The sequence below is a fragment of the Callithrix jacchus genome, chromosome X, assembly GCF_049354715.1.
Source record: "Callithrix jacchus isolate 240 chromosome X, calJac240_pri, whole genome shotgun sequence".
NCBI classification, from domain to species: domain Eukaryota; kingdom Metazoa; phylum Chordata; class Mammalia; order Primates; family Cebidae; genus Callithrix; species Callithrix jacchus.
Genome location: NC_133524.1, coordinates 45,148,769 through 45,161,639, shown reverse-complemented (window position 1 = coordinate 45,161,639; position 12,871 = coordinate 45,148,769). Strand labels below are relative to the sequence as shown.

Genomic DNA, 12,871 nt, shown 5'->3' with positions numbered 1-12,871 from the left:
GTGCAGAAGAAGAAGAGCTGTGACTTGAATCGTGAACCTTTCAAATGCACATCCCCCACTTCTAATCATTTTGAGTTACTGTCTACAAATAGCCAGTAGATTAGGATGTCTTGACAGTTCTACCTCCTCCTTAGTGCCTGCGTCTATTCTCTCCTCTCCATTTCCACTATCATCATTCTTGTTCTGACCCACATTGCTTATTGAATACTGCAGTGCCACCACATTGGTCTTTCATCCACCAGTCTCTAAATGTTTAAATTTATCTTTATATATAGCAGCCAAGCACCTTCTAAGAGCAAAAATGTATGTCATCATATTACACTTTTACTCACAAACCTGTGGTGTCTCTTTGCTCTCTAAGGAAGGACCAGCTCTTTAACTTTGAATTAAGCTGCTTCTCCATAGTGGGGCTTAGGGTTGACAGTTGGAGCATTGTCCTCAAACAGGGGCTGACGTGGGGAGCCCTTGTCTAAGGCAAAAGGAGAAACCAAAGGAACAAATAAAGACAAATTCTGTGTCAGAGAACTAGGGTCCAAGGTGTCAGGAGGGAAACCCAGAAGAGAGCAAATCTAATTGGATGTGTGTGTGTGTGCATTGGATTGACCTGGAATAATTTTCTGGACTATGAACTTTATTTGTTTTGTTTTGATTTTGTTTTTGTTTAGCTCTATATGGCTTTACTTGCTAGCAGCAGTGTGAGGGATCCTGGCATAAAGGAAATGAGATTAAGTAGGCAGGCCTTGGACCCAGAGTTCTTCACAGTTATTATCCCCCTACCTCCAAAACCCCCCTTCCTGTTGCCAGTAGTCCACCCACATCTACCATTTAGCATTTCACACATATACCTCCCGCCTTCCCACTTTTGTTTTTGCCTTTTTTCTAGCTAGTTCTTCAGTAGGCAGTAGCTCCCCATGGTTTTCACTTGCCAAAAGCTTGCTCTTCCTTCAAAACCTATTTCAAGTGGCACCATATCCATGAATCTCTGTTGTATTTGTTTGGCTGGTAATTAGAGTGATTATCTCCTCCTAAGAATTCTCATAGCACCATTTATGTGTCTTTTTATTTCTTACCTTGTAATGATGAGTTGTGGCTTGACCTTTAATTCATTCAGATGCAGACACTGCTTCTGTTTGATTTACCACCTATAAATAACCAATGGATTGTCACATCCTGACAGTGTTACCCGCTCCCCCATTTCTTAAATTCCTTGAGTCCACTTTATTAGCTGTGTGATCTTGTGCAAGGATTTTGACCTGCCTGAACCTCAGATTTCTTACCTCTAGAATGAGATAACTGTACCTATTTCCTAGTGGTTCTGAGGATTAATTGAGATAACATACATAAAATACCTAGCACAGTACCTGGTGCAAAGAATTGATTGAGAATTAGGAGAGAAATTTAAGCCAGGGACCGTAGACCACACACACTGATTTAGAAATAAACTGGAAGAAACCTGTGTCTTTCTATGTAGAGGAAGCCATGTTTTTCAACAATTGGATCCGAATGCCTTTCGCACATTAAGCTGTCTTCTAGTCAGGAAGCTGTGGATGTTTATTAGATTATCTTTTGATGGCCTTGAGGATGAGTTGTCCTGGAAAGTCCAGTAATGTGGGAGCCTGGCCTCTGGAGGACCTACATGTTTCTTATCCAGTGCTGAGGCCACCAAGTCATCATCCTCTCATTCTCTCAGCAGACTGTTTTGTCTTTGCCTTTACGATTTGACATTAAATGCAAAAAGATTGTTTCACAACTTGCTTCGAACTTGTCTCAGTCTCAGAACACATCTGTCTCCAAGCCCAGCTTAGCTTTGAGGAGGTCATCCCTCTCAGCTGCTAAGCAGACCATGTTCAGTCTAACTTTGCCTCTAATTGTGCAGTGACCCTTCTCCACACTCAGGGGAAACTTCAGACTAATCAGATTAGAAAATGTCTCATTCCCATTCCCCTCTCCCTCCAATATGCCCTGCCATGATTTGGGTCACATGCTTGGTGTTTTGCATCATCTCTGCAGATTCCTTTCAAAGACTGCCCTAATTCCTAATGGGCCCATCAGCCTGCAGCTTACATTTATATTCTGCATTCTTATTGTTCCCTACAGACTCCACAGGGCTTTACAGAGCCCTGACCAGAGTCTCTTTCTGCACAGCCCTCCTTATGGCACGCTAAGCCAGAGCCCCCTCTGACGTCTGCAGTCTCCCATGGGAGGCAGGCAAAGAGCTTGTTGATTTTGTTCAATGCACGCTCTTGCCCAGGAGTAGTTTTACCTGCCTTGGGATGGATCTCGGCAGCTGTTGAGCAGCCATGTAACCCTGCTGTGTGAATTCAGATCAGGAGATGAAAAAACAATATGGCTCAAGGGTTGGATACTTTCTTTTACCCAGTGATTGTTACCCATGTATTTCTCCTAACCCCATATTTTTGTACCAGGATTTTCTTCTACTCCATTCTCATTTTTCTTATAATTAAGCTTGGTCTTTTCTTTATTATGTTAGCATAACTCAAACTGGAATCAGGACTTCAAAATCTTTTTGTATCTGGTTCAGTCCTTCAGCCCCTGTCAGCTGGTGCTGTAGGAGCTCGTATACGGTCGCCTTAAGTACCAAGCAAATTCATTTCATTAATGCACAGAGCATCAGACTTAAATGTTCTATAGAATGGTAGTGATTATCCATTAATAATAGGAGTGACACTTTGTATTGATGTAGTGCTAAGGGCCTTAGAATATTTTGTAAATTTTTGAGCATATTAAAAGGTGCATTTTAATTGACAGTAGGCATTATTCCTCATTTCATAAGTGTAAACTCCGAGGTATAAGGAGAGTTTCTCACTGAAAGACTATTCTCCAGGCCAAGATGAGCCTCTAATGGAAGTAGAACTACAACTCCCTAAGATACTCTAAACCTTCACCTCTATCTGAGCTCCTGGGGGTGGGGACTAGACCTCGTTCATTTTTGCAGCCTCAGAGACTTGTCCTGTGCTAATGCACTGCGCGTGAGGGAGAAAAACTTGGGCTTGGTGTCCACCAGAGCTGCTCCTGCCTCTGCAGGTCAACTCTGCTGCTTCCTGGCCGTGCAATCCTTGGGCATTTACTCAACCCCTTTGAGCCTTCATTTGGGTATTAATGTTCCTCTGAACTAATAAGCAAGAAATTCTGATTCTTAGACCATAAGAGGTAGAGGGAATTCTGAAATCATTTCATTCTATATTCTTTGTGGAACAGGGAAGGAAGGAGGCAGCCTTCTTCCCTAATTGTGGCCTTCTGAATTGAGACTTGGAATGACTAGAGATTCAAGTGCAGCTCTTTCCCCAGCAGCTCTGTCCTGAGCTAGACTTTTATAGCTGGCTTTGGGTTCCATGGAATGCCTTAGAACAGGCCTCCCAAGAGAGCTGGTGCCTCATCCAGAAATATCAGTTAAAATGGAAAAAGTTAATAGTGCTTTAAAATCATCTCATTATAGTTTACCCAGCCCTGCCCCCTGCCCTACTCCCAGAGGCAGGATTAAGCCTCTTGTGATTTCACCCAAAAATACCTGGCAGTGAGGCTGAAGGGCAAGGGCTGAGCCATGTGGCAGCTATTGTGGCAGAGTGTTTGGTGTACTGATGAAGTTTTCAGAGAGAAGCACCTCTTTTCTCTCTCTCTCTCTCTCTCCCTCTCTCCCCCGCTTCCTGTTTACTCCTTTGTGTTCTGTGTCACTTTCTCTGTCTCTTTCTGAGACCTACCGACCCACCCACATGCTTTCTACCTTTTCAAATATAAGGAGGTTTCTAGTTGAAGAGATTTTTCTTTTAAATCCTAAACCATGTGGACATAGAGTATCAACTCTATGTACAGCCCTAAACTGGCAGCTGTGACCCACCTCACCAAAGAGATCTGTGCTGGAGTCAGAATTGGAATTTAGTGGCATGACTATTTAGAGATAACCAGAGTTACTTGTTGGCAACTTGACGCAGGGGCCCCAAGCTCCACTTCTTCTCAAGTGTCTGGCCTTGAAGACTTTTACCAGGTGTTTCAGGATGCACCCCTGGGTTTGCTCGGTAATGAACTGAAACCAAACACAACTGAGTCAGAAATGGATCTTCACTGTCTTCTCTCCCTTCCAGATCATTCCCCTAAATGATGAGGTGATCTTTGTAATAGAGGAGAAGCAGGCTCCTCTTCGGCAAAATACAGCTGCCACTGAGCCTTTTACCTCTACCAAGGGTGGAAATGGAGCAGCTCAGGATTATTCCCCATAGCAAGGAGATGGATAGCTTCTGTGGTTTTCAAGCCATTCATCATTTTGGGGAGGGGGGAATATGAACATCAGTCAAATGTCACATCAGACTTGGTTGTAAGAACTCCCACCTAGCAAGGCATGAGGAAGCATGCTCAAGGGGTCACATTATCTAGAAAGGAACCAGAGGAATTGCCTTCCCTCCCCCCTCTTCCACAAACATGTCTCTGAGTTTGTGTCATGGAGAAAATGGTGGATTCCCTAGTATCAAAGGGAAAGAAGAATTTATGGAGGTTTTAGGAAAACACTTTAGCACTGTGTACTAGGACTTGAAAGTAAGAAGGCTGACTTTTTAACAAGCGTAGAAACACTTAAAAGCCAGAATTAGTGCTGCCCTTTAGGGCAGTCACCCTGGAAGGCTGTGCACTGGTTCCAACAATGCGGCCATAGAAAGTTCTTTGGAATTGCCTTCAAAGCCTTTTGAAAAGAATTTCCTCCAGAGTGGCTAATCTTTGTCCTTTGACCATGGATCAGAGTTTTAACAAGAGCCAATGTTGTTTGGAGGGGAGTGAAGCAGGGGACTCAGGTGGAGAATTGGGAGCACATTTTTGATGGAAAGTGCAGCATGGCCATGACATAAGGAAATTTATCTTCTATACCATTCATAGGCTTCTCCAGGTTGTTTTGAAAGGATGCCTAGGATTTGGCAAATGATGCTTCTAGCCATGAGATAGAGGGAGGCCTCCGTGATGGGTGACTTGGGGAGATAACCTTCAGAGGTAACCATAGTCACTGACTGACTGATTTGTTCTCACTCCCGCAATATTCAGACCTTTCTCTGTCTCTGAACTGCCTCCCCTGCCTCCTCTGCCTCCTCTGACCTATACTATTGTTAGGACTGGAGATCTTCCTTGTGTCTTGATTCTTTGCTTACAACCTCTAACAAGCATGGTGGATATTAGAGTACATGTTATAATAGCAGATGATGGCATGAAAAATCTCTCTACGTCAGTGGCCCAGGAGGCTACGGGCAGAATTTTGGAGCAGGGAGGAAGACTGAGAGACTCATTCCTCCTGAACATACTCCTGACTAGCAGTGCTTCTTTCTTTCCACATCTGACTTTTACATGTTTACTACCTGGAAAATCATCTCTCAGAGTCTCCTATCTGCTTTTTATACTCCTTAAAATTTTAGTTGCATCAAACTGACATATGCTGATAGTCAAAAATCATCAAATCATTCTAAAAAGCTTATTTCAACAACAGCACCCTCTGACCACATCCTTCTCTGTGCCCCTCCCGACCCATTCACCAGAAGCAGCCACGTTCAGCACTTCTAGCTGCTTCTGCTATTTGAAATAGCATGTACATACTGAGTGCACTGCACATGCTATCATAATTGATCACTTCCAGATACTGCCTTCTAACTTACTGTTATAGTGACTAAAAATTTAGCTTAATATTGATTTCCATTGCTGTTTATTCTTTCGGAATGCTCTTAGGATCTTCTCTTTATTCCTGGTATTCTGGAAGTTCATGATGGGGAAGAGAGAGACAGAGAGAGAGAGAGAGAGAGAGAGACAGAATGTGTGTGTTTGTGCGTGTGACTGTGTGCGTAGCTATATATAGATTCGTTGTGCTTAGCACCCTATAGGCTCTTCTAGTTTGGAGTCACTGTACTTTGGTTCTGAGAAGTTTTCTACTAATTATTTAATAATTTCCTCTCTATTATGAGAACTCCTATTGCTAAGATTTTAAGGCCAGGTGTGGTGGCTCACACCTGTAATCCCAGCATTTTGGGTGGCCGAGGCAGGAAGATCACTTGAGCTCAGGAGTACTTGGCGAGCCTAGGTAACATAGTGAGACCCCAACTCTACAAAAAAAATAATAACATTAGCCAGGCGTGGTGGTGCATGGCTGTAGTCTCAGCTACTCAGGAGACTAAGGCTGGAGGATCACTTGAGCCCAGGAGATTGAGGCTGTAGTAAGCTGTAATCACGCCACTGCACTCCAGCCTGGGCAACAGGGCAAGACCCTGTCTCAAAAATAAATAAATAATTAATACAAAGATTTTAGATCTCTTGAATTTGGATATTTACTCGCCCAGATTTTCTTTTTCATTATGATGTATTGACTAAAGGATTTCCCCAAGTTTATATCCCAGCCCTTCTACTGCATCTTTTTACTGCTATCATATTAACATTTTAAATTCCAAGAGCATGTTTTTCATCCAGATATTTTTTTCTTGTAGTCTTTGGTTCTTTTTTCAGGAATATGATATATGCTCATATCTCACATCTTTCCCTCTGTTCCCTGAATTGCCTTTGGTTCCTTTTTCTTGTCTGTTGCTGTCTTGGCTTCTGTCTTTAATGTTGGATGCTTTGGTCAGGCGAAGGGGTTTGTTGATTAGTGGATTCCACTGCCCAGTCAACTCCTGAGACTTCATTTTATTAGAGATTCCGCAGAACCTAGAATCTGGACATTTCTCTGGAACCATTCAGAGTATGGGGAGAAGAATCCTATCTTCCCCTGCTAAGGTAGGAGGGAGGGTGGGATGGGGGAAAGGGAGAGTTTAAGCATGGTCACTGGTATTCTTGCAATAGAAAAGGGGAAGGAAGGCTCCTGACAGCTTCTTGTCCTCTGCACTCCGTTATGCCTCCTCTCTCCAAACTGGAGCTTCTTTCATTGAATTTCTCAGGAGAACAAACCTCTGCTCTCCACAGGGAGGAGCACAGTGTGGAGGAAGATATTTGGTGGTTCAGTTGCTCTTGCTTTCTTCAGGTTTTCAAACAATCCTTGTTTTCAGTGCCACACCATATTCCTGCCTTTATTGGCACCTGGAGTCTGCAGTCATTCCAGGTGCCAGAATTCGTCTCTGACGAATTTTGTGGGCCAAATTGACTGGACTCTGAGTGCCTCCCCCCTATTGACATGAACATTTTGGGTTCAGCTTCTCTTCCTCAGCTCTGCCAAGTTAGTTAACCAATCCTCTGTTTACTTTTCATCTTGATAAAAGTTTGAAGTCTCTTCTCTATCATTGTCTTTTTCCCAATTCTCTTTGTCATTGTGGGTTATAACCTATTTTTATTCTTTTTTTGTTCATTTTGGTAGGATTTGGGGGAAAAGGGAGAGAAATATTTGTGATTGATTCATCGTGATTTACTGCAACTCTGTCTACTTCCCAGGAGCAAAGAATTCTTCCAAGAAACATGAGCTAGTTTTATTCCTTTTAATTGAAATATTCTTTGTTCTTTTCTCCCTTGTGCCTTTTGGGGGTATTCCCACATACACTAAGATCCTCTACGACAGAACTGAAAAGAAAAACTTGGAGTATTTTACCATATTACCGCAACTCTTCCTTTAGGCCTGGCTCTGGGATTTTGGAAAGATAAATTCATTCAAACATTTTTTCTCAAAATACATTTAGACATTATTTCTGAGTTGTGTATACTTTTACTTAGTGCATCTTCCTGAATATCATTTGATTCCTAAATATCCTCAAATGTCCCCCTACATGGATATATGGTCTGTGTTTTGAGTCTGACATATCATGAACCGGGCAGGAAGGAAGACTGGGTGTTATGAGGTAACAGGTAAATATCAGAGTTAGTGGTAACAAAGTCTAAAAATAGAACTTCCTGTGGTAACTTCCAGAAATTTTCCAGTAAGTTCCAGTGCCATCATCTAGGGCAAATGGAAATTCAGGCATAGGGACTCAGATAAGAGGAACTTCAGGAGGATCTTTCTAAGGAAGCAACATTTGAAATGGGACTTTCCAGACAAAGGGACCAGAAGTGCAAATGCCTTGTGTTTCTGCCAGCAATCTTGGCGTGATCAGGGAACCAGAAGGTGGTTACTATACCTGACACATTGTAAACAGAGAGAGCATTTTCCGGTGAGGAGATGTAATCAGAGATGCCATCAGCAGCCAGATTAAGTCGGGTCTTATAAACCCTGATAAAGAGTTCAGCTTGTGTTTTAAGTGGATTGGGAAGCCACTTAAAACTTTCTTGCAAGCAAGAAAGTGATTGATCTGATCTGTCTTTTAGAGAGAGCGCTGTGGTAGACGATGGTCTGCAGCAAGGTAAGAGTAGACGTAGCAAGACCAAGACAGGAAGTTATTGCCATAATCCAGGTGAGAGACGATAGTGGCTTAGAATTAGGGAGTAGTAAAAGGGATGGAGAGAAATATATGCTATGATGGTAGAACCCACAGGACTGCTTAGTGGATTGTATACGAGGAGTGAAGTCTGATGTGATCCTAGACTTATTTGGTAGTCTTTGACTGGTTCCCAGATTACCGGGATATTATACTTCTGAAACCCCTAGGATCGAATAAGTGACTCTTACAATTGATGAATGGGAATTTACTGATAAATTCTGTACTGTAAGAACAGATAGAGAAACTTATTTTACTGATGATCTCATCAAGTCTCCCAGTTTTATGGCTTTAAATACCTTCTCTATGGCTTATGACTCCCACATTTTTATCTTCAAATGGACTACTTCCTTGAGCTTCAGACTCATAGCCCCAGTTGCTCACTTTCCATCCAAATGTGGCATATCCAAAACTGAGCTCATGGTCTTTCCCACCTATAGCCCCTGCAGTCTTTCTCTTCTTCAGTTAGGGCAGCTCCATTGCTCCAGTTATTCAAGCAGAGGTGTTAAGAGTTATCCTGAATTCTATCTCTCTCCCTCTCTCTCTCTCTTACACACTATATATAGTCTTTTAGGAATCCTACATTCAAATTTTTTCAGAATTGGCCACTCCTCACTGCCTTCCAGTGCCATTGCCCTCATCTAAGCTGCCATTATCTCTCATCTGGATCCCCACAAGGGACTTCTAACTGTCCTTGCCACTTCTGTTGTCCCGTGTATTCTACTTTGAATATATCAGTCAGAGTGATCTTTTAAAAATAATCATAAGTCCCTTCTTAGTCTGTTTGGATTGCTATAACAATACCATAAACTAGGCGGCTTATAAACCACAGAAATTCATTGTTCAGAGCTCTCATGGCTGGGATGTCCAAGACCAGGATGCCAACAGACTGGGGTCTGATGAGGGCCCACTTTCTGGTTCACAGATGATGCCTTGTCTCTGAATCCTTACATGGCAGAGGAGGCAAGAGTGCTTTCTGGCGTCTCTTTAATTAATATAAGGGCACTAATCTCATTTATGAAGGTAGAACCCTTACTTTCTAATCACCTTCCCTAAAGCCCCACCTCCTAATATCATCACATTGATGAGGTCTCAATATATGAATTTTGAGGGGACACAAACATTCAGCATGTCAGAGGTCTCATAACCTTTCTGTATAATATGCTCCAGTGGCTCTTAGTTTTCCTCAGCATAAAAGCCAAAGGTCCTACAATGAGCTCATTCTTTGACCTTAGCTCCTACTCAGAATATTAGGAAGTACTTTATTTCAAGGCTCTGTGCTAAAAAAAAGTTTATTATGAGACATCTTTAATTGAGTTTTCATTCTTTCCCCAAAACATCCACAAATAAAGGGAATAATGGCCCTACATTTGGCTATAAATATTTCCTTAAACAGAGCACATCCTTTAAAGGAGTTGAAATGACTAGAGCCACAATTTAAAGGGTAAACAGTGGGTAGGGGGCAGCACATTGGAATTGTATCTTAGAATCCTTGGCCAAAGAAAATGTACACAAAAGAATTACAGAATTCCCCTTTTGCCTCTTCTGGTTACTTTGTTTATTCCATTTTGTTTAGATTGGTGAGGCTATGTGACTTCAGCTTATAACATTTAATTTATTGCTGCTAATTTTTATTAGTTCATAAATATAAGCTATTAATTTTTTAATACTTAGAGAAGAAAAGAGAAAAGTTTTGGACTGATTTTGAGTAATTTTAAGGGCAGGAGCCTGGAATAGGGTGCCTGGAACACTGTCTAGTGACCACTTTGTACTTTCCTTCAAAAATTGATGTCACATGATAATTAGCCTTAAAAACTGTCAAAATGATCCCATAATTAGGAAATAGTGGTCAAAGGGATTCATTATTTTTGACCTGTATTTTTATGGTACAGGTCAAATAATCATTTGTTAATTTTTTTTCAAAATGAAAATGGGCTGAGGTTTTTCTGATTCTAAGCTTAAAACAATTCAGATGATACAGAAAAGTCTAAAGAAAAAGTAAAAATCAGAATCTCTCTTCCCTGAGATATCTATTCTTAATACATAAGTCTATTGCTACCATACTTTTTTCTGTTTTTTTTTTAATGTAAATATAAACCTAAAGTGGGATCATAACTCTTCATGCTGTTTTACAGCCTCCTTTCTTTCTTTCTACTTTTTTTTTTTTTTGAGACGAGTCTCACTCTGTTACCCAGGCTGGAGTGCAGTGGCATGATCTCAGCTCACTGCCACCTCTGCCTCCCTGGTTCAAGTGATTCTCCTTGCCTCAGCCTCCCGAGTAGCTGGGATTACAGGCATGTGCCACCACGCCCAGATAATTTTTGTATTTTTAGTAGAGATGGGGTTTCACCATGTTGATCAGGCTGATCTCAAACTCTGACCTAGTGATCCACCCGCCTTGACTTCCCAAAGTGCTGGGCTTACAGGCGTGAGTCACTGCACCCAGCCTTACAGCCTCATATCTACTCAACAGTGTACCAATAACATATTTATATAATAGCAAATATGGATCTAAACAACCCCTTTTAATGGCCACATAATAAATAATAATGATGCCTTGTAGTTTTTCAAAAAATATACTGCTAGACAAATGAATCTAGCTTACCTTAAAGATTTAGAAGGTATGCAATTTAAGAAATATAAGGACATTCTATTTTGGTGACATATAATATCAAACATTAAACTAAAAGGACCTTTAAATATTTTTAACAAAATATCACTATAATCTTAGTTACTGAATAAGCAAATTTGTTTCTGTGACAACTACAAAAGTATTTATTGAACACCTACCTAAGTGCCAGCACTGATCTTGTTGCTGGGGATATTTCAATGAATTAGATAGGGAAGATCCCCGCTCAAAAAATTTACATTCTGGAGGGTAAAAAGCAATAAGAAATTTTAAGAAATAAGAAAAATATCAGATATTGAAGCATACATGGTATTATATTTTCATGGTAAAATTGAAGCTGACATTTTGGTCTTGAATTCTGCAGATTGAGTCAAATTATATGTTATATTTTCAGGTTTGAAAACAGTGAAAAACAAATAGATTATAAATCATTTTTCTCTACCCTGGACTGGAGAAAGAATCCAATGCCTGAATTGCAAGCACAAGAATACCTTAAAGAGGTAAAATTAACACCTATTTTAAAAACTATCTGTGGTTACTTCCTTGCATGTTAAATATCTTTAAATTATTTTTCATTATGAAATATTAACATCAGTGCTTTTGGAAAGGATGCTTATGTGTTTCTGGGTATTTGTGTTAAAGGCTAATTTACTTTCCATGCTGAGCAAACATCTGCTCTGTGAGAGCATGACTTTTCTTATGCAGCTGAATTTTTTTTAACCTCAGTCGCATCCAATTATATGGAAAATAGGATAATAGGTTACAGTTATAAATAGATATAAACACTGTTATCAAGGGATTCTGGTAACATCATCATAAACCACGAGAGCAAATCTCAAATGGTGCCTATGTCAAGAATCCCTAGGGTATCTGTGGCTGTGTACACAGGTTTGCTGTGGGTGAAACAATTGAGTATGGGGATGTACATTTCACAGTGGAGCCAAATTTAAAATCAAAATTCCACAGAAAAATGCTTGGTTAGGGAAAACAAAGTTCATGTGATCAGATGGTGCTCTCAACATTGTGGAATTGTCTGAATTCTCTAAGATCTCTTTGGACCAATTGTCTTTAAGAAGTGGGTGGGTGGATGGTGGTTTGTTTGTATTTTAACATGCTCCAGAAATTGATTTTCTTGGGAAAGTCCCTTGATAACGCAAATGTCATGTGGTTGATACTCCCAGAAAGGAGGCGTTTATTTCTCCCGGACTCTGCTGACCAGTTCATTCTGGCTAGAGCTAGTCTAGTGCCCCGGGGAGTTCCCTCAGGCATGCAGCTACTCCAAGGGCAACCATAGAACTTCCAGATGGTTGGGGGAAAGTAGTGGCCTTTGGAGTCAAACAGAGCTGGGGTTGAATTTTGGCTCTGCCACCTACTTAGCTGAATGACTGTGGATCAGTAAAGTTACTTACCTTGTTCATTTATGAATGTAATCCCCAGATAAATCAGGATTAAGTGTCGACTCTCATCAGGTTCTCTGCTCTAGGCTGGGGCCCAGAGATGAAAATTGACATTGCTACCTTTGAGAGGTCCACTACTGATGGGGGAATTTGTACGCTCATGATTTGGAGTGTGGTGTGATACAGCCTGCATGGGATTCTATGGGATGACAAAGTAGCTGTTTCTAAAGAGACTGGGGTGAACAGGAAGTATTTTCAGGGGATATGACACTTGAAATTTCAATGATGAGTAGTAAAAGTTAGCAAGGTAGGAAGGTGACATGGTCTGGAAAAAGCATTTCCAGCAGAATTCTCAGGACATGGGAGAGCATGGTACTTGTACAGAACCAGGAGGAACTGGTGTGGCCGGAGTGAAGGCACATGGGGAAGAGTTGAAAAGGATGAAGCTGGAGATACCTGCAAGGGTGACATTT

The 12,871-nt window shown here is 41.1% G+C and overlaps 1 protein-coding gene across 4 annotated transcripts in view; it reads left to right on the top strand.

The window, feature by feature from the left end:
* The window catches only part of EFHC2 (EF-hand domain containing 2), a 190,539-nt gene that overhangs the window by 162,892 nt on the left and 14,776 nt on the right, over positions 1 to 12,871 (top strand). For all 4 annotated transcript variants that reach the window (XM_078363733.1, XM_035288340.3, XM_035288341.3 and 1 more), the window contains one exon: positions 11,396 to 11,501. In XM_078363733.1, coding sequence (XP_078219859.1) covers positions 11,396 to 11,501 — 106 coding nt within the window. The remainder of the gene's footprint in view (positions 1 to 11,395; positions 11,502 to 12,871) is intronic.